At 44.8% G+C, this 21,144-nt stretch overlaps 1 protein-coding gene across 3 annotated transcripts; it reads left to right on the top strand.

Moving 5' to 3' along the window:
- Window positions 1-549: 549 nt before the first annotated feature.
- parvg (parvin, gamma) lies at window positions 550-20,416 on the top strand. Of its 3 annotated transcripts, XR_014613729.1 has the most exons (14): window positions 758-834; window positions 1,277-1,389; window positions 1,491-1,555; window positions 2,559-2,661; window positions 2,734-2,877; window positions 3,239-3,354; window positions 3,463-3,518; window positions 3,636-3,670; window positions 3,768-3,829; window positions 15,869-15,937; window positions 16,100-16,201; window positions 17,830-17,909; window positions 18,185-18,257; window positions 20,142-20,229. XR_014613729.1 is itself a non-coding variant. In XM_084168753.1 (13 exons), the coding sequence occupies exons 2-13, from the start codon at window positions 1,329-1,331 to the stop codon at window positions 20,213-20,215; spliced, it is 960 nt and encodes a 319-aa protein (XP_084024879.1). In that variant the 5' UTR covers window positions 550-834; window positions 1,277-1,328; the 3' UTR covers window positions 20,216-20,416. The 3 variants fall into 3 exon arrangements, 2 of the variants coding, with proteins under 2 accessions (XP_084024879.1, XP_084024880.1); XM_084168753.1 differs by lacking the exon at window positions 17,830-17,909 and having other exon boundaries at window positions 550-834; window positions 20,142-20,416; XM_084168754.1 differs by lacking the exons at window positions 758-834; window positions 17,830-17,909 and having other exon boundaries at window positions 1,273-1,389; window positions 20,142-20,416.
- The last annotated feature ends 728 nt before the right edge of the window (window positions 20,417-21,144 follow it).

The raw sequence follows: 21,144 nt of genomic DNA, 5'->3' as shown, positions 1-21,144 counted from the left end.
GGGTCGTAGATTAGAACTCACATCACAAGCCTTCTTGTTTCGGTTTAGCCAAAGGAATTATGGGGTTTATTTTAGGACCCTGTCTTTATTTTCTTGTCTATTTTCTTGGTTACCATGGCTACCGCCCCTTTCCCAAATCCCCCTTTCCTCTCTGGGTGATGGCGTCTGTGTTTTTCTCTGCTCCTCTGACTTAGAGACGGAGCACATGCAGTGTGTTGTCTCTGTCTCTCTCTGCCGATGATTGTGGAGTGCTGGAGGACAGACAACAACCAATTGATACGGCCAGCTTCCAAAGGGAATGTGTGAGAGGGTTGTCAGTGAGCCATACAGTAGGGTTGCTAGGTGTCATGTTCGTTTGGGCCTCCTGTGTGGTTGCCAAGAAAATGCTTTCACTTCTAGAAGGTGAAGTGACCTCGCTTTTACTGGTCTTGCACTCTATCCTAATGCTCTAAACTACAAGTCTTGACCACTAAGCGTCATATACAAGGCCTCTCCTCAGAATGCGCTCTGAACTGTGTGTAACAAAACCACAGTTACAAAAGAGGAAGTGCTCACTGCTTACTTCTTTCCTTCCGCATCCTCTCAATTCTCTTTTTACCCGTTTATTCCGTCATTCTTCCTTTTTGTTTCTCATAGAAATGTTTAATTGGTCCTGAATTGGATGAATTTTGTTTGTGCTGTTATCCCGTGGCATGTTTCTGGAGAACTGCTTGTCAGATTGGGTGTACTTCTCTTTGTAGCACGGCTATTTGGATTGATTCAGTATTGAAGTCAGTCAGGAAGCTGTACACAGGAGTTCCCCTATTCTGTCTGCTTGCTGCTACTGCTCTGAAGGTAAGGTTTACTGGATTAGGTGTGTCAACTTCAGGCAGAGAATCCTTAGGAGAGGAGTACTCTACACACACAAAGATGGCACAGTGAAGCTACACTAGTTTCAGGGAGACACTGACATATTGTTGGTCACAGTGTATCCCGGTCAGGTTAGTCTACAGTCAAAAGGCATTCCTCTGAGCTTGTTTCTGTTTTGTGTTGTTTTGGGGCCCATAATCCAAACGAAATATGCAGAGAAATGATTGCATGCAGCGTTGTAGTGGGAAGTTATGGGGTTATATCCATTTGCCCATTTCTTTCATTTGTGTGGTCTCAGCATAGGCAGAAGTGAACTCACAGAGAAGGAAGTAACCAAATCAAATACCAGAACTGTTTCAGTTTTCACATCGGAGGTTTGAAATGATCCCTTACATGAATTGAATTTGAACTATTATTTACACTGTAGGCTACACTGATACCAGAAGCAGTCAGTTTATATTTTGCTCACTAGAGGGGATATGGAGGATTTTCCTGATATGCACCAGGGGAATGACCCTGAGGACATTGGATCTTTCCAGGGTAAGTCTACATTCAACTGTACTCAAGCTCAGGCTTATATTTTCTTTCCAAAATGGTTGTCAAGCAGTGGTCTCAACTGAACATTTTGCTTGTTGAAACAGGTGAGAGGAGGAAGATCATTCAGCCGACATTTTTGAAAGACCCCAAACTTGAAAAGCTGAAAGCGGTAAGACTGATCTCTATTTTAGAATTCATGTTCCAACACCAGCCACAATATTATCCTAAATGTATCATCTATCATCAAAGCCCATAATACCATTCATACATTATGCTATTATACTATAGGGCCATGTTACTCCAGGGTCATATGGGCAGAAAAGTCATTACAAAGAATGCCTCTGATTGCATATTCGTTAGGGTATTGCTGAACCACTAAGCTCTCTTGTGTGTGAGGTGGGTAGACCAGTACATTTTTCATGAACGTCTTTATTAGAGATGATGGTAGACAGATCACAGAGTCATTGCTAGGGCTAGATAGTTGTTGTCGGGGAACCTTCTCCCTAAGCCCTCAAAGAGGATTTGAAATAGAAAAGATACTTGTGGAATAAATTCAAGTAAAATCAAATAATTGTTTTTATCAATTAGATGAGCATAAAACAATGTAGGCATAAAAGTGTTGGAAAGAGAAAACCACGGAGTCTATCTGGCCCTTGTAATCCCATATACGCTCTCTTTTATCACCTCAATAACACACCAAACAGTCTCTTACTCATGAATAATTTTATAGAAACATAAGTGGAAATTGCAATATGAATCCTTTGATATCATAACATCAGAGTCTGCTCTGAATGGATCAGTAAAGGTCATGTATACAAAGATTTACCACAGCAGATCAGTGGAGGCTGCTGAGAGGAAACTGCTTATAATAATGGCTGGAATGGAGTAAATGGAATGGTATCAAACACATGGTTTTCATATGTTTGATACCATTCCATTCACTCTATTACACTCCATGCCAGCCATTATAATGACCGTCCTCCCTTCAGCAGTTTCCACTGCAGTCGATAGTATGGTACAGATCTTTGCATCCAGAACCAAATATCTGTGCTGTTCCATTTGGTACATCTCTGTAACAGTAGCTATGTCAAAAGAGACTAGTACAGTACTGTAGCAGGTAGTTAATATCACTGAATGTAACTTACTTTTATCATGAACCTTGGTCTTTACAGGTATTGGTTGACTGGATCAACAGCACTTTGAAAGAGGAACACATCGTGGTGCAGAGTCTGGAAGAGGATATCTTTGATGGCCTAGTCCTCCATCACCTCCTTAGTGAGACACGCACGCACACACACTCTCTTTCTCTCTCTGTATGTGCTTGGCCTTTACCTGTGCTGTTCATAGGGAGGTTAGCTGGAGTGCATCTGTCTGTGGAGGAGATAGCGGTGACCAGCGCCGCTCAGACACGCAAGCTGGAGCTCATCCTGGAGGCTCTGAATGAGAAACTGGGGCTGCAGGACAGCTCTCTCACCAGGTGGAGCGTCAAACGTGAGTCACATTCACAATATAACCCCGCAAACAAAACCAAGTCCTTAGGACGTCCCCTGTTGGCTGGGAATGCTACACAACACTGCTGTTCCCCTCAGAGCCATGTTTGGCTAAGGGACTCTTCAATAGGATTTGATGGTGAAGCTACAGTATAACCCCAGGTTGCTACCTGTCTGCTGACACCAACAGAGAGGGATTATTGTAGGGGGAAAAGCAGCCCCACAGGGTGTAGTTTTAATCATCAGTGGGGCTGGAGATTAGTTTGTGTTGTGGTGCCAACAAGATTGACTGCATGGGGCTTTGGTATGGTATGGTGTTCAAGCAGCTTGACTCTCCCTTCATTCCCTTCCTTCTCTTTCAGTCATCCACAACAAAGACTTGCTGGCCACTCTCCATCTTCTGGTTGCCATGGTGAGGTGCTTCCAGCCTAATCTGGAGCTTCCCCCAAACGTCAGAGTGGAAGTTGTCCTGTTGGAGGTGAGTTTGGTGTCAAATGAATGGTACTTTACCCTAAATCAAGCTAAAAAATAAACTCTCCTGTTCAATAAAGTTGTGCTCACACTTCACTGTATCTTGCGTATACAGGTCAACAGAAGTGGAATCAAATCAGAAAAGGAAATAGAGATTCTTACAGTTGAAAGGTTGGTAAATTATTTCCGATTATGTTGTTGTGTCCGATTACAGTTGCATATTCTTCAGAGAATGGATTATGTTTCAGAAGATTGAATATTCACTTAATTTGCTGTCTACTTCAACAGCAATTCAACTACAGACTCGCTGAGCAGTTCAGACAGTGAGTAAGATATTCAGGGTCACCTTTGCAGTACTGTACTGTGGTTTATCCAGAACATTGCAGAGATAAACCCTCTCCTTCCTGTCTCTTCATCCAGGTGAGGATCCCATTGAGCAGCTGCTGAAGCTGGAACCCCACAAGATCAACACAGTAAAGCAGGTAATAGAAAAAAGATGGGTCCTCCATCCCTGCTGACCTGTTCTGTAGTCTTAACCATTGCATTATTTGACAGAGGATTGATTATAGGACGAGCATATATATTGTCTAGCTATACTGGTCCTGATTCAGGGAGAGGCTGATTTGTGTGAATGAGATGGGAAACACATGAATAAATGCCCCTGATCGCTCATACTGTGTCTGATTGAATGAGTATTGCACCGACCCTATACAACTGTAATATGGTCTCATTAGAATATGTCAACATAGTGACATTGAATGTTGTTGTTATATACATTACATATATATATCTATACAGTGCATTCGGAAAGTATTCAGACCCCTTGACTTTTTCCACATTTACGTTACAGCCTTATTCTAAAATTGATAAAATTGTTTTTTCCCCTCATCAGTCTCCACACAATACCCCATAATGACAAAGCAAAAACAGGTTTTTAGACATTTTTGCAAATGTATTAAAAGTAAAAAACGTAAATATCACATTTACATAAGTATTCAGACCCTTTACTCAGTACTTTGTTAAAGCTCCTTTGGCAGAGATTACAGCCTTGAGTCTTCTTGGGTATGACGCTACAAGCTTGGCACACCTGTATTTGGGGAGTTTCTCCCATTCTTCTCTGCAGATCCTCTCAAGCTCTGTCAGGTTGGATGGGGAGCGTCGCTGCACAGGTATTTTCAGATCTCTCCAGAGATGTTCAATCGGGTCCTTCTGGAAGGTTCTCCCATCTCCACAGACAAACTGTGGAGGTCTGTCAGAGTGACCATTGGGTTCTTGGTCACCTTCCTGACCAAGGCCCTTGTCCCCCGATTGCTCAGTTTGGTCGGGCGGCCAGCTCTAGGAAGAGTCTTGGTGGTTCCAAACTTCTTCCATTTAAGAATGATGGAGGCCAATGTGTTCTTGGGGACCTTCAATGCTGCAGAACGTTTTTGGTACCCTTCCCCAGATCTGTGCCTCGACACAATCCTGTCTCTGAGTTCTACGGACAATTCCTTCAACCTCATGGCTTGTTTTTTGCTCTGACATGCACTGTCAACTGTGGGACCTTATATAGACAGGTGTGTGCCTTTACAAATCATGTCCGATCAATTGAATTTACCACAGTTAGACTCCAATCAAGTTGTAGGAACATCTCACGGATGATCAATGGAAACAGGATGCACATTAGTTCAATTTCGAGTCTCATAGCAAAGGGTCTGAATACTTACGTAAATAAGATAATTCTGTTTTTAATTAAAATAAATTTGAAAATGTTTCTAAATACCTGTTTATGCTTTGTCATTATGGGGTATTGTGTGTAGATTGATGAGGATTTTTATTTTATTTAATCCATTTTAGAATAAGGCTGTAACGTAACAAAATGTGGAAAAAGGGAAGGGGTCTGAATGCTTTCCGAATGCACTGTATATACTACATGGCCAAAAGAACATCTCATTCCAAAATCATGGGCATTAATATGGAGTTGGTCCCCCCTTTGCTGCTATAACAGCCTCCACTCTTCAGGGAAGGCCTTCCATTGGACATTGGAACATTTCTGCGGGGACTTGCTTCCATTCAACAGCAAGAGCATTAGTGAGGTCGAGCACTGATGTTGGGCGATTAGGCCTGGCTCGCAGTCTGCGTTCCAATTTATCTCAAAGGTGTTCGATGGGGTTGAGGTCAGGGCTCTGTGCAGGCCAGTCAAGTTCTTCCACACCAATCTCGACAAACCATTTCTCTATGGACCTCGCTTAGGGCAGAAATTTGACGAACTGACTTGTTGGAAAGGTGGCATTCTATGACGGTGCCACGTTGAAAGTCACTGAGCTCTTCAGTACGGGCCATTCTACTGCCAGTGTTTGTCTATGGAGATTGCATGGCGGTGTGCTCGATTTTAAACACCTGTCAGCAACAGGTGTGGCTGAAATAGCCAAATACACTAATTTGAAGGGGTGGCCACATACTTGTAGTGGATATATACAGTGGATATAAAAAGTCTACACACCCCTGTTAAAATGCCAGGTTTTTGTGATGTAAAAGAATGAGACAACGATAAATCAAGTCAGAACTTTTTCCACCTTTTATGTGACCTATAACGTAAACAATTCAATTGAAAAACAAACTGAAATCTTTGAGGGGGAAAAATAAAAAATAAAAAACTCACAATAACCTGGTTGCATAAGTGTGCACACCCTTAAACTAATACTATGTTGAAGCACCTTTTGATTTTATTACAGCACTCAGTCTTTTTGGGTAGGAGTCTTGCCACCCTACCTCATAGCCCATTCATATGAAGAATACAGGAGATTGTTGTCACATGTAGCACACAGCCAGTACTTGCCAGAAATACCTGCAGTTCCTTTAATGTTGCTGTGGGCCTCTTGGAAGCCTCCCTGACCAGTTTTCTTCTCGTCTTTTCATACATTTTGGAGGGACGTCCAGTTCTTGGTAATGTCTCTGTTGTGCCATATTTTCTCCACTTGATGATGACTGTCTTCACTGTGTTCCATGGTATATGTAATGCTTTGGAAATTATTTTGTACCCTTCTCCTGACTGATATCTTTCAACAATGAGATCCCTCTGATGCCTTGGAAGCTCTCTGCGGACCATGGCTTTTGCTCTGAGATGCAACTAAGAAAATGTCAGGAAAATCCTACTAGAACAGCTGAACTTTATTTGTCATTAATCAGAGTCACTTTAAATGATGGCAGGTGTGTAATGACTTCTATTTAACATTAGTTTGAATGTGATTGGTTAATTCTGAACACAGCCACATCCCCAGTGGCACACTTATGCAACCAGGTTATTGTGAGTTTTTTATTTTTTATTTTTCCCCCTCGAAGATTTCAGTTTGTTTTTCAATTGAATTGTTCACATTATAGGTCACATTAACAGTGGAAACAGTTCTGACATGAGTTATCTTTGTCTCATTCTTTTACATCACAAAAACCTGGCATTTTAACAGGGGTGTGTAGACTTTTTATATCCGCTGTATGTATATACACTACCATTCAAAAGTTTGGGGTCACTTAGAAATGTCCTTGTTTTTGAAAGAAAAGCCATTTTTTGTCCATTCAAATAACATCAAATTGATCAGAAATACAGTGTAGACATTGTTAATGTTGTAAATGGCTATTGTAGCTGGAAACGGCTGATTTTTAATGGAATATCTACGTAGGCGTACAGAGGCCCATTATCAGCATCCATCAGTCCTGTGTTCCAATGGCACGTTGTGTTTGCTAATCCAAGTTTATCATTTTAAAAGGCTAATTGATCATTAGAAAAGCCTTTTGCAATTATGTTAGCACAGCTGAAAACTGTTGTGCTGATTAAAGAAGCAATAAAACTGCCCTTGAGACTAGTTGAGTATCTGGAGCATCAGCAATTGTGGATTCGATTACATGATCAAAATGTCCAGAAACAAATAACTTTCTTCTGAAACTCGTCAGTCTATTCTTGTTCTGAGAAATGAAGGCTATTCCATGCGAGAAATTGTCAAGAAACTGAAGATCTCGTACAACGCTGTGTACTACTCCCTTCACAGAACAGTGCAAACTGTCTCTAACCAGAATAGAAAGAGAAGTGGGAGGCCCCAGTGCACAACTGAGCAAGAGGACAAATACATTAGTGTCTAGTTTGAGAAACAGAAGCCTCACAGGTCCTCAACTGGCGGCTTCATTAAATAGTACCCGCAAAACACCAGTCAACAGTGAAGAGGCGACTCTGGGATGCTGACCTTCTAGGCAGAGTTGCAAAGAAAAAGCCATATCTCAGACTGCCCATCTTAATCTTTTATTTTTATTGGCCAGTCTGAGATATGGCTTTTTCTTTGCAACTCTGCCTAGAAGGTCAGCATCCCGGAGTCGCCTCTTCACTGTAATTGCAAAAAGGGTTTTCTAATGATCAATTAGCCTTTTAAAATGATAAACTTGGATTAGCAAACACAACGTGCCATTGGAACACAGGACTGATAGTTGCTGATAATGGGCTTCTGTACGCCTATGTAGATATTCCATAAAAAATCAGCCGTTTCCAGCTACAATGTCACAGCGACGTGTATGCGGTAGGCGAAGTCAAGAGCAGGACACCGAGCTACTGGCAGAAACTTTACTGGATGCAGTGCAACAATACAAAGTACACTGGCAACCTCAAACAGCGAGGGAAATAACAAGACCCGCACACATGGGCAACTGCCGCAAAGACCAAAACAATAACCCACAATACACAATGAGAAACAGAGGGTTATAAAGGGAACACAATAAAACATAATGGGAAACAGGTGTAAACAATAAAGACCAAACAAGACAAACACCGAAACATCGATCGGCAGCAGCTAGTACTCCGGGGACGACGAACGCCGAAGCCTGCCCGAGCAAGGAGGAGGAAACCGTGGCGCGATGAATCCGTGACAGTACCCCCCCACCCCCCCCACCCCCCACCCCGGCCTCGGGGACGGCCAGGAGGACGCGGAGCAGGGCGAGTCGGATGACTCCGGTGGAAATCCCTCAACATGGAGGGATCTAGGATGTCCCTCCTAGGGACCCAGCACCGTTCCTCCGGACCGTACCCTTCCCACTCCACAAGATACTGCAGGCCCCCCATCCGATGCCTCGAATCCAAGATGGAATGGACTGAGTACGCCGGAGCCCCCTCGATGTCCAGCGGGGGCGGAGGAGCCTCTCGTACCTCACTCTCCTGGAGTGGACCAGCTACTACCGGCCTGAGTAGAGACACATGGAACGAGGGGTTAATGCGGTAATTAATGGGCAGTTGTAACCTATAACATACCTCGTTCAATCTCCTCAGGACTTTAAATGGCCCCACAAACCGCCAACCCAGCTTCCGGCAGGGCAGGCGAAGGGGCAGGTTTTGGGTCGAGAGCCAGACCCAATCTCCCGGTGCATACACCGGAGCCTCACTGCGGTGGCGATCGGCGCTCGCCTTTTGCCGCCTGATCGCTCGCTGTAGATGGACATGCGCAGCGTTCCAGGTTTCCTCCGAGCGCCGAAACCACTCGTCTTGAGGAGTGGCGAAGTGAGTATTGGACTATTTCTGCCCAGGGGACATATTCCGACCACTCCCCCTGCTGGTCCTGGCAATAGGACCTCAGTAACCTACCCACATCCTGGTTCACTCTCTCCACCTGCCCGTTACTCTTGGGGTGAAACCTAGAGGTAAGGCTAATCGAGACCCCCAGACGTTCCATAAATGCCCTCCAGACTCTAGAGGTGAACTGGGGACCCCGATCAGACACTATATCCTCAGGTACCCCGTTTTGCCGGAAGACGTGTGTAAACAGGGCGTCAGCAGTTTGTAGGGCTGTAGGGAGACCTGGCATAGGAATGAGACGGCAGGCCTTTGAAAACCGATCCACAACGACCAAGATCGTCGTATTCGCCTGGGAGGGGGGAAGGTCCGTGACGAAATCCACCGAGAGGTGAGACCACGGTCGTTGTGGAACGGGTAGGGGTTGTAATTTCCCTCTGGGTAGGTGTCTAGGCGCCTTACACTTAGCGCACACCGAGCAGGAGGAAACATAAACCCTCACGTCCTTAGCCAAAGTGGGCCACCAGTACTTTCCACTAAGGCAGTGCACTGTCCATCCAATATCAGGATGGCCAGAGGAAGGTGACATGTGAGCCCAATATATTAATCGATCACGAACCTCGAGCGGCACGTACTTCCGACCCTCTGGACACTGTGGGGGAGTAGGATCGGTACGTAACGCCCGCTCGATGTCCGCATCAACCTCCCATACCACCGGTGCCACCAGACAAGACTCCGGAAGTGTGGGAGTAGGCTCAATGGACCTCTCCTCTGTGTCATATAGTCGGGACAGGGCATCTGCCTTAGCTTTCTGTGACCCTGGTCTATAGGTGAGCGTAAATACAAATCGGGTGAAAAACATAACCCACCTAGCCTGGCGAGGGTTCAGCCTCCTCGCCGCCCGGATGTACTCCAGGTTACGATGGTCAGTCAAAATGAGAAAAGGGTGTTTAGCCCCCTCAAGCCAATGCCTCCACACCTTCAGGGCTTGCACCACAGCTAACAGCTCCCGGTCCCCCACATCATAATTGCGCTCCGCCGGACTGAGCTTCTTAGAAAAGAAAGCACAGGGGCGGAGTTTAGGTGGCGTACCCGAGCGCTGAGACAGTACAGCACCGATCCCAGCCTCGGACGCTTCCACCTCAACTTGGAACGCCAAAGAGGGATCCGGATGTGTCAGCACCGGAGCCGAGGTAAACAGGTCCTTCAGATGCCCAAAAGCCCTGTCCGCCTCAGCCGACCACTGCAGACGCACCGGACCCCCCCTTAGCAGAGAGGTAATGGGAGCTGCTACCTGCCCAAAGCCCCGGATAAACCTCCGGTAGTAATTGGCAAAACCCAAGAACCGCTGCACCTCCTTCACCGTGGAGGGAGTCGGCCAATTGCGTACGGCTGAAACACGGTCAATCTCCATCTCCACCCCTGACGCTGACAACCGGTGTCCCAGGAAGGAGATGGACTCCTGGAAGAACAGACATTTCTCCGCCTTTGCATACAGGTCATGCTCCAACAGTCTACCAAGCACCCGACGAACCAGGGACACATGCTCTGCGCGGGTAGCGGAGTATATTAGAATGTCATCAATATACACCACTACACCCTGTCCATGTAAGTCCCGGAAAATCTCATCCACAAATGATTGGAAGACTGAAGGAGCATTCATTAACCCGTGTGGCATGACGAGGTACTCATAGTGACCCGAGGTGGTACTGAATGCTGTCTTCCACTCATCTCCCTCCCTAATGCGCACCAGGTTGTACGCGCTCCTGAGATCCAATTTTGTGAAAAATCGCGCCCTGTGTAATGACTCCGTCATACTAGCAATCAGAGGGAGAGGATAGCTATATTTGATGGTGATCTGATTGAGACCACGGTAGTCAATACACGGGCGTAAACCCCCATCTTTCTTCTTCACAAAAAAGAAACTCGAGGACGCAGGGGAAGTGGACGGCCGTATGTATCCCTGTCTCAGCGATTCGGCGATATATGTTTCCATAGCCGCCGTCTCCTCCTGAGACAGAGGATACACATGGCTACGTGGAAGCGCAGCGCCTACTTGGAGGTTTATCGCACAATCCCCCTGTCGATGGGGTGGTAATTGAGTCGCCTTCTTTTTACAGAAGGCGAGAGCCAAATCGGCATATTCAGGTGGAATGTGCATGGTGGGAACTTGGTTCGGACTTTCCACCGTCATGGCCCCTACGGAAACACCCACACACCTCCCGACACACTGATCAGACCATCCCTTGAGAGCCCTCTGTTGCCATGAAATGTTGGGGTCATGAGACTTCAACCAGGGAAGCCCCAACACCACAGGAAACGCAGGAGAGTCAATCAAATACAACCAAATTATCTCCTCATGGCCCTCCTGCGTTTTCATCCTGAGCGGCGCCGTGACCTCCCTAATCAACCCAGACCCCAAAGGGCGACTATCTAGGGCATGGATAGGGAAGGGCACATCCACTGGAACTATAGGAATCCCTAACTTATGGGTGAAATGGCGATCGATAAAATTCCCAGCTGCGCCTGAATCGACTAGCGCCTTATGCTAGGAATGAGGAGAAACCTCGGGAAACACAACTTTAATACACATATACGCAACAGGGAGCTCTGGGTGAGTTGGGCGCTTACTCACCTGGAATGACTCATCAGTGCGCGGCCTACTGCCTCGATTCCGCGGAGACCCTCCCCAGCACCGACCAGCAGTGTGTCCTCTGCGGCCACAGTTGGTGCAGGGGACGGCCTCTCTCCTGGTCTCTCTCCTAGTACCAGCAGCTCCGAGCTCGGAAGTGCTGGGGGATGGAATGGACGGCCCCGAGTCCGGACGTCCGCGGGTAGCCAACAGGGTGTCCAGGCGAATCGACATGTCCACCAGTTGATCGAAGTTTAGGTTGGTGTCCCTGCAGGCCAATTCCCGACGCACGTCCTCCCTCAGGTTACATCTGTAGTGGTTGATGAGGGCCCTCTCATTCCATCCCGCGTTGGCAGCCAGTGCTCGGAAGTGCTGGGGGATTCGCCTGGACACCCTGTTGGCTACCCGCGGACGTCCGGACTCGGGGCCGTCCATTCCATCCCCCAGCACTTCCGAGCTCCGGAAGTCCAGTGCGAACTCCTGCGCGCTCCTCCTCCCCTGTCGAAGGTGGAATAGACGTTCACCCGCCGCCTTACCCTCTGGTGGATGATCGAATACTGCCCTGAAGCGGCGGGTGAACTCTGCATAGTTGACTGTAGCGGCGTCTATTCCCCCCCACTCGGCGTTGGCCCACTCCAGCGCCTTGCCGGACAGACAGGAGATGAGGGCGGACACGCTCTCGTATCCCGAGGGCGCCGGGTGGATGGTTGCCAGGTAGAGTTCCACCTGGAGCAGGAAACCTCGGGAGCGAGAGCCGAATCCCACTGGACCCCGGAGATGAAGCGTTGGGCATAGCTGATGGTGGTGGTATCGTCGGAGGAGGTGTAGACCAACTTCTTCTTTCCCATCGCGCCACGGTTTTCACCACCTGTTCCATGGTGGTGCCGAGAGCCTGGATCATAGCCGCTTGTTGTTCTACGCGCTCTTCTATTGATCCAGCTGGCACCGCTGCTCCTGCTGACTCCATGTCTAAAGGGTGCGTTATTCTGTCACAGCGACGTGTATGCGGTAGGCGAAGTCAAGAGCAGGACACCGAGCTACTGGCAGAAACTTTACTGGATTCAGTGCAACAATAAAAAGTACACTGGCAACCTCAAACAGCGAGGAAATAATAAGACCCGCACACATGGGCAACTGCCGCAAAGACCAAAACAATAACGCACAATACACAATGAGAAACAGAGGGTTATAAAGGGAACACAATAAAACATAATGGGAAACAGGTGTAAACAATAAAGACCAAACAAGACAAACACCGAAACATCGATCGGCAGCAGCTAGTACTCCGGGGACGACGAACGCCGAAGCCTGCCCGAGCAAGGAGGAGGAGCAGCCTCGGCTGAATCCGTGACATACAATAGCCATTTACAACATTAACAATGTCTACACTGTATTTCTGATCAATTTGATGTTATTTTAATGGACAAAACAATTGCTTTTCTTTAAAAAACAAGGACATTTCTAAGTGACCCCAAACTTTTGAACAGTAGTGTATATATATATATATATATATATATATATATTGTGGTACTTTAAAATATATGCCATTTAGTAGACACTTTTATCCAAAGGGACTTACAGTCATGCGTGCATACATTTTACTTATGGGTAACCGCGGGAACTGAACACACACGTTGCTAACACCATGCTCTACCAATTGAGCCATACAGGACCACACCAGTGGAGACTGGTGGGAGGAGCTATAGGAGGACGGGCTCATTGTAATGGCTGGAATGGTATTAATGGAACGGAGTCAAACATGTGGTTTCCATATCCTTGATGTGTTTGATACAGTTCCATTTATTCCATTCCAGCCATTACAATGAGCCCGTCCTCCTATAGCTCATCCCACCAGCCTCCCAAAGTGGAATTAAAATTGATTTAATTGTAATTTTTGGTCAAGGATCTACACAAAATACTCTGTAATGTCCAAGTGGAAAAGAAAATCTAACATTTTTTAAAAAGCATAATGAAAAATAAAACACTAATATACCTTAATTAGATAGGTATTCACCCCCCTGAGTCAATACATGTTAAAAACATTATTCAACCTACAGTACCAGTCAAAACTTTGGATACACCTACTCATTCAAGGGTTTTTCTTTATTTTAACTATTTTTTTTACATTGTAGAATAATATTGAAGACATCAAAACTATGAAATAACACATATGATATCATGTAGTACCAAAAAAGTGTTAAACAAATTGAGATTCTTCAAAGTAGACACCCTTTGCCTTGATGACAGCTTTGCACACTCTTGGCATTCTCTCAACAGGCTTCACCTGGAATGCTTTTCCAACAGTCTTGAAGGAGTTCCCACATATGCTGACCACTTTTTGGCTGCATTCCCTTCACTCTGCGGTCCAACTCATCCCAAACCATCTCAATTGGGTTGAGCTCGGCGGATTGTGGAGGCCAGGTCATCTGATGCAGCACTCCATCACTCTCCTTCTTGGTCAAATAGCCCTCTCCTTCTTGGTCAAATTGCCCTTACACAGCCTGAAGGTGTGTTTTGGGTCATTGTCCTGTTGAAAAACAAATGATTGTCCCACTAAGCCCAAACCAGATGGGATGGCGTATCGCTGCAGAATGCTGTGGTAGCCATGCTGGTTAAGTGTGCTTGAATTCTAAATAAATCACAGACAGTGTCACCAGCAAAGCACCCCCACACCATCACACTTCCTCCTCCATGCTTCACAGTGGGAACAACACATGCGGAGATCATCCGTTACCTACATTGCGTCTCACAAAGACACAGCGGTTGGAACCAAAACTCTCAAATATGGACTCCAGACCAAAGGACACATTTCCACCGGTCTAATGTCCAATGCTCATGTTTCTTGGCGCAAGCAAGTCTCTTCTTCTTATTGGTGTCGTTTAGTAGTGGTTTCTTTGCAGCAATTCGACCATGAAGACCTGATTCACACAGTCTTCTCTGAACAGTTGATGTTGAGATGAACTCTGTGAAGCATTTATTTGGGCTGCAATTTCTGAGGCTAATGAACTTATCCTCTGCAGCAGAGCTAACTCTGGGTCTTCCTTTCCTGTGGCGGTCCTCATGAGAGCCAGTTTTGTCATAGCGCTTGATGGTTTTTGCGACTGCACTTGGGGAAACGTTCAAAGTTCTTGACATTTTCCAGATTGACTGACCTTCATCTCTTAAAGTAATGATGGACTGTCATTTCTCTTTGATTATTTAAGCTGTTCTTGCCATAATATGGACTTGGTCTTTTACCAAATAGGGCTATCTTCTGTATACCCCCCTACCTTCTCACAACATTTACATTTTAGTCATTTAGCAGACGCTCTTATCCAGAGCGACTTACAGTTAGTGAATACATATTTTTTTATACTGGCCCCCCGTGGGAATCGAACCCACAACCCTGGCGTTGCAAACGCCATGCTCTATCAACTGAGCTACATCCCTGCCGGCCATTCCCTCCCCTACCCTGGACGACGCTGGGCCAATTGTGCGCCGCCCATGAGTCTCCCGGTCGTGGCCGGCTGCGACAGAGCCTGGATTCGAACCAGGATCTCTAGTGGCACAGTTAGCACTGCAATGCAGTGCCTTAGACCACTGCGCCACTCAGGAGTAACACAACACAACTGATTGGCTCAAACGCATTAAGAAGGAATGAAATTCCAGAAATTAACTATTAACGAGGTACACCTGTTAATTGAAATGCATTCCAGGTGACTACCTCATGAATCTGGTTGAGAGTGTGCAAAGCTATCATCAAGGCAAAGGGTGGCTACTTTGAAGAATCTCAAATATAAAATATATTTGGATTTGTTTAACGCTTTTTTGGTTACTACATGATTCCATATGTGTTATTTCATAGTTTTGATGTCTACACTATTATTCTACAATGTGAGAAATAGTAAAAATAAAGAAAAACCCTGGAATGAGTAGGTGTGTCCAAACTTTTGACTGGTACTGTATTTCAAGGTGTTGGGGATCATGGCTAGACAGCTATTTTCAAGGCTTGCCATAGATTTTCAAGCAGATTTAAGTCAAAACTGTAACTTGGCCACTCAGGAATTTTCACTGTGTTCTTGGTAAGCAACGCCAGTGTAAATTTGGCCTTGTGTTTTAGGTTATTGTCAAGCTGAACGGTGAATTCCTCTCCTAACCGACTTGCCAAAACTATAGTTTGTTAACAAGAAATTTGTGGAGTGGTTGAAAAATGAGTTTTAATGACTCCAACCTAAGTGTATGTAAACTTCCGACTTCAACTGTATGATACCCACTGTATATACCATTTAGCATACACTTTTATTCAAAGCGACATGGCTACAGAGGTTAAAATGTCAACACATTTCTAATGTGATAGGTCTGTAATCCTATATCTTTCTATTATAGGCCATCATGCACTTTGTCAACAAGAAGATGTCAACCCTGGGACTACAGGTGACAGACATGGAGAAACAGGTTTGTTTACTGTAGAAAGGGTTTGGCCATTCTGTTTGGATGGGTATTATTGAGCACTACCAGTGTTGTGAATTGAAAGGTGATTGATCTGTTTCCTTTCAGTCACATCACACTACACCCATTTGTGTAAGAGCCAACTGATGGTGTTCTTTATTCATGTAGTTTTCAGATGGTGTTATTCTCCTCCTGCTGATTGGACAGTTGGAGGGCTTCTTTGTTTCACTCTATGACTTCAACATCACCCCAGTCAACACTACTGAGATGGTAAGGATCTCATAGAGTGGGGAAAAAAGTATTTAGTCAGCCACCAATTGTGCAAGTTCTCCCACTTAAAAAGATGAGAGAGGCCTGTAATTTTCATCATAGGTACACGTCAACTATGACAGACAAATTGAGATTTTTTTTCTCCAGAAAATCACATTGTAGGATTTTTTATGAATGTATTTGCAAATTATGATGGAAAATAAGTATTTGGTCACCTACAAACAAGCAAGATTTCTGGCTCTCACAGACCTGTAACTTCTTCTTTAAGAGGCTCCTCTGTCCTCCACTCGTTACCTGTATTAATGGCATCTGTTTGAACTTGTTATCAGTATAAAAGACACCTGTCCACAACCTCAAACAGTCACACTCCAAACTCCACTATGGCCAAGACCAAAGAGCTGTCAAAGGACACCAGAAACAAAATGGTAGACCTGCACCAGGCTGGGAAGACTGAATCTGCAATAGGTAAGCAGCTTGGTTTGAAGAAATCAACTGTGGGAGCAATTATTAGGAAATGGAAGACATACAAGACCACTGATAATCTCCCTCGATCTGGGGCTCCACGCAAGATCTCACCCCGTGGGGTCAAAATGATCACAAGAACGGTGAGCAAAAATCCCAGAACCACACGGGGGGACCTAGTGAATTACCTACAGAGAGCTGGGACCAAAGTAACAAAGCCTACCATCAGTAACACACTACGCCGCCAGGGACTCAAATCCTGCAGTGCCAGACGTGTCCCCTGCTTAAGCCAGTACATGTCCAGGCCCGTCTGAAGTTTGCTAGAGTGCATTTGGATGATCCAGAAGAGGATTGGGAGAATGTCATATGGTCAGATGAAACCAAGATATAACTTTTTGGTAAAAACTCAACTCGTCGTGTTTGGAGGACAAAGAATGCGGAGTTGCATCCAAAGAACACCATACCTACTGTGAAGCATGGGGGTGGAAACATCATGCTTTGGGGCTGTTTTTCTGCAAAGGGACCAGGACGACTGATCCGTGTAAAGGAAAGAATGAATGGGGCCATGTATCGTGAGATTTTGAGTGAAAACCTCCTTCCATCAGCAAGGGCATTGAAGATTAAACGTGGCTGGGTCTTTCAGCATGACAATGATCCCAAACACACTGCCCGGGCAACGAAGGAGTGGCTTCGTAAGAAGCATTTCAAGGTCCTGGAGTGGCCTAGCCAGTCTCCAGATCTCAACCCCATAGAAAATCTTTGGAGGGAGTTGAAAGTCCGTGTTGCCCAGCGACAGCCCCAAAACATCACTGCTCTAGAGGAGATCTGCATGGAGGAATGGGCCAAAATACCAGCAACAGTGTGTGAAAACCTTGTGAAGACTTACAGAAAACGTTTGACCTGTGTCATTGCCAACAAAGGGTATATAACAAAGTATTGAGAAACTTTTGTTATTGACCAAATACTTATTTTCCACCATAATTTGCAAATAAATTCATAAAAAATCCTACAATGTGATTTTCTAGATTTCTTTTTCTCATTTTGTCTGTCATAGTTGACGTGTACCTATAATGAAAATTACAGGCCTCTCTCATCTTTTTAAGTGGGAGAACTTGCACAATTGGTGGCTGACTAAATACTTTTTTTCCCCACTGTATGTGTTCCAGGACTCCTTCTTTGGGATGAATCATGTTCTGGTGGCAGCTCTGCCTCAAAGGAAAAATGTATGTGATTGTTTGACTCAACGGTAAGGGTGGATCTTACGTATGATACAGTGAATGGAACAAATATCACATTTAGGCCTACAATAATATTCTACACCTTTACTCTATTAAAGATGACAGCAGCAGAACAGTTGAGATCCAATTAGTTAATAACTTGAAATCCATACAGAGGAGGGTAGTTTGTATTACGTTATTGATTGTACTCCTTTGTGAGATTGAGATAACGTTGCCCCGGTGTGTCAGTCATCTGAATGTGTCATGGCCTGCTGTGTCTCTCACTTCACTCTCTCTGGTCTAGCTGCAGAATGTGACCTTGGCCCTGGACCTCCTGAATGACATAGGGCTTCCCACGACCAACATTGACCCCCAAGGTAAGTGTGTTCATTTTCTGTGGCACCCATAGTTGACCTACGTATATTGTCACACCAACTTGGAGCCAAATGGAGCTTGTCATAGCAATAGTGCACTTAGAGTGGGAGATAGAGGAGCTTGAGGAGAATATCTAAAAATACCACATCTACATGTATATATCTTTGAAATAGGAAGTTGACCAAGATTGCTCTGGGCTGTAATTTTCACAGCACAGAAATGGCGCTGTGAGACAGTATTGTTAAATTAATTCAGAAGATTTCCTGTATCAAAGGCATTTATCTGGGCAATAGTGGCATGCCACTGTTCATATGTTGAGTGGAAGCCAGGATTTGTGGTGATAGTTTGAGTTAAGCCGCATCACTATGCATGGGGATATGAAGGGAGAGCTGGGATTCCGTTGGAATATTAATGAAAATGATGAATATGATGATTATCGCCCTGGATGATTGGCCGAGGGTTTGTCCCAAATAGCAACCTATTCCCTATATACAGATGTAGGATCTTGATCACCCTGTTGCAGGAAATGTAATGATTGTAGTGTATTTGAGGTTTAAAAAGGCTTCTGAAGTTTGTAATTTCCACTTTGAATTTTCAGACTTGATTTTCCCTTACGGAAAATGCACCAACCCCTACAAAAATGTCCATTAATTAAAATCCACATAATAATTCGCATTTCCTGTTGCTGCAGGATTATTTTCCTGCTGTAGCAAACTGGTTCAAATTAAGATCCTACATCTGTAGTGCACTAGTTTTGACCAGAGTTCTATTGGGACTCAGGCCCACTCTGAGGTCATAATCATTTATTTAGAGGCTCTCTCAGGGAGGAAACCACTATTTGTTAGTTGTTGATAGACACACAGACTAAACCTCTCTCCATCATGCAATGCCAAACTGACAAGAGGCTAGAAGTGTGTGTGTGTGTTTGTGTGTGTGCATACTGTATGTGTGTGTGTGTGTTTTCTTGCTTTTGCCTCTGAATAAACTGTTAATAAAGAAGCGCTGAGCATTTACTTTTATAGTAAATGATTATAAAAGAAGCTGGTTAATTTGCATGGCAGCATAACCTGTAATTTAAAAGTAAAGCTTTGAGTTGATAAATGTTAATGGTTGGACCAGTACAACTCATTTAACTCAGAAGCAAGAGACAGATTTAATTCATTCATTTAGCGTCCTTTTAATTTCTGTGATGGAATAAGGAATCCCACTGCTCCAGGTCTACAGCACACACCACTGTGTGCATTAATTAGGCTAGCAGCAGCTCAAGTCGATCTTAATAGTACATTTAAAGGGATACTTTGGGATTTTGGCAGTGAAGCCTTTTATCTACTTCCCAGAGTCAGATGAACTTGTGGATACCATTTTTATGTCTCTGTGTCCAGTAAGAAGGCAGTTAGAGGTAGTTTTGTGAGCCAATGCTAACTAGCGTTAGCGCAATGTCTGGAAGTCTATGGGTATCTATTAACATGCTAGCAGATACCCATAGACTTCCAGTCATTGCGCTAACGCTAGTTAGCATTGGCTCGCGAAACTACCTCTAACTTCCTTCATACTGGACACAGAGACATACAAATGGTATCCACAAGTTCATCTGACTCTGGGGAAGTAGATAAAGGGCCTCAATGCCAACATCAACGAAGTATCCCTTTAATTATGCATCATACAGGGAAGAGTGATATTGTTGGATCTAATCTTACCGTTTAGATATTGATTAGATTTCATCTAAGGTTGTTTTTGGTTCAATTTTGTGGCGCACTTTAAGAGGCAGCGTCAGTAAATGCACACACTTGACCTCCATTATCAATGCTCCAGTGATGGTGAGGGGTGACGATGCATAAATAGATGACTCTAATAATTGAATGTGTCTCTGACTGCATCTCTCCTAGATATAGTCTCTCAGGATGTGACAACTACCTTGAAGGTCCTGTATGCCCTGTTCAAGAAGCACAAAAGCAGATGAGAATGGGAAGAACATGGAGGAGGACATTAGGAGGTGAAGACGCCAGAAGTCCTTTGCCTGAGGTCTTTTCCCCCTGGCAAGTCCAGAATCATAGGCTGATTCCCTCTGTAAAATATTTACAATATATTTACAGAAATATCATATATCTATTCTATGTAACGCTTTGTGTACTTTGTGTCAATAAAAGGGTACTGTATGTGCCATAGTTTGAATAGCATGGGAAACCAATCCCCTACCACATTCTCCTTTGAAGATCCAAGTAATCTCAAAGTAGACTGAACTTGTGAGTGAGTATTGTGTTCTATGACTCTGAGACTGCTACTCACTGCAACATAATATCATAGGAAAACAGCATTCTGTGACATTTTTACAAAACGATAAGCATCACAACATATGATGCTTATGTCAATACATTGCAGTCAATGGGAAAAGATGAGTGTCACAGGGTTGACACTTATGTCAGTACATAGCAGTCAATGGGAAAAGATGAGCGTCAACCAATTGATGCCTAAGTGAATACATTGCATTTAATAGGGAAAGATTATTGACACAATGTGGACGCCTATGGACATGACACCCTCGTTCTCTCTCTCTCCCTCCCTCTCTCTTCTATCACTCTCTTTCTCTCTTCCCCTCCCTCCTCTCTTTCCCCCTCCCTCCTTCACCCTCTCTCTACTCTCTCTTACTCTCCCACTTCTCTCTATCTCTCTCCCTCCTCCCCCCTCTATTACATCTTTCCTCTCTCCCCCTCCTCTCAGCTCTCTCTCTTCCTCCTCTCTCTCAACTTCACCTCTCTCTCCTCTCTCACATCCACAGACAGGATATTGACACATAGATATACAGTACATCAAGGGTATTGACTCATACAGTAAGTCAATACATCGCGTTCAAGGCAGAAAAGTTGGTGATAAAGCTGCAATGGGTAAATT

Source organism: Coregonus lavaretus, assembly GCF_964263955.1.
Source record: "Coregonus lavaretus genome assembly, chromosome: 9".
NCBI classification, from domain to species: Eukaryota; Metazoa; Chordata; class Actinopteri; order Salmoniformes; family Salmonidae; genus Coregonus; species Coregonus lavaretus.
The sequence above is the reverse complement of the archived record's forward strand: the minus strand, read 5'-3'. Positions and strand labels throughout refer to the sequence as shown.

What these genes read in the sequence shown, in the direction of transcription:
- parvg (XM_084168753.1), top strand. Translation starts at nt 1,329, where the DNA reads ATGGAGGATTTTCCTGATATGCACCAGGGGAATGACCCTGAGGACATT. An exon ending in GGACATTGGATCTTTCCAGG is followed by an intron (nt 1,390 to 1,490) that starts GTAAGTCTACAT and finishes TTGTTGAAACAG; the next exon opens with GTGAGAGGAGGAAGATCATT. An exon ending in GACCAACATTGACCCCCAAG is followed by an intron (nt 18,258 to 20,141) that starts GTAAGTGTGTTC and finishes CATCTCTCCTAG; the next exon opens with ATATAGTCTCTCAGGATGTG.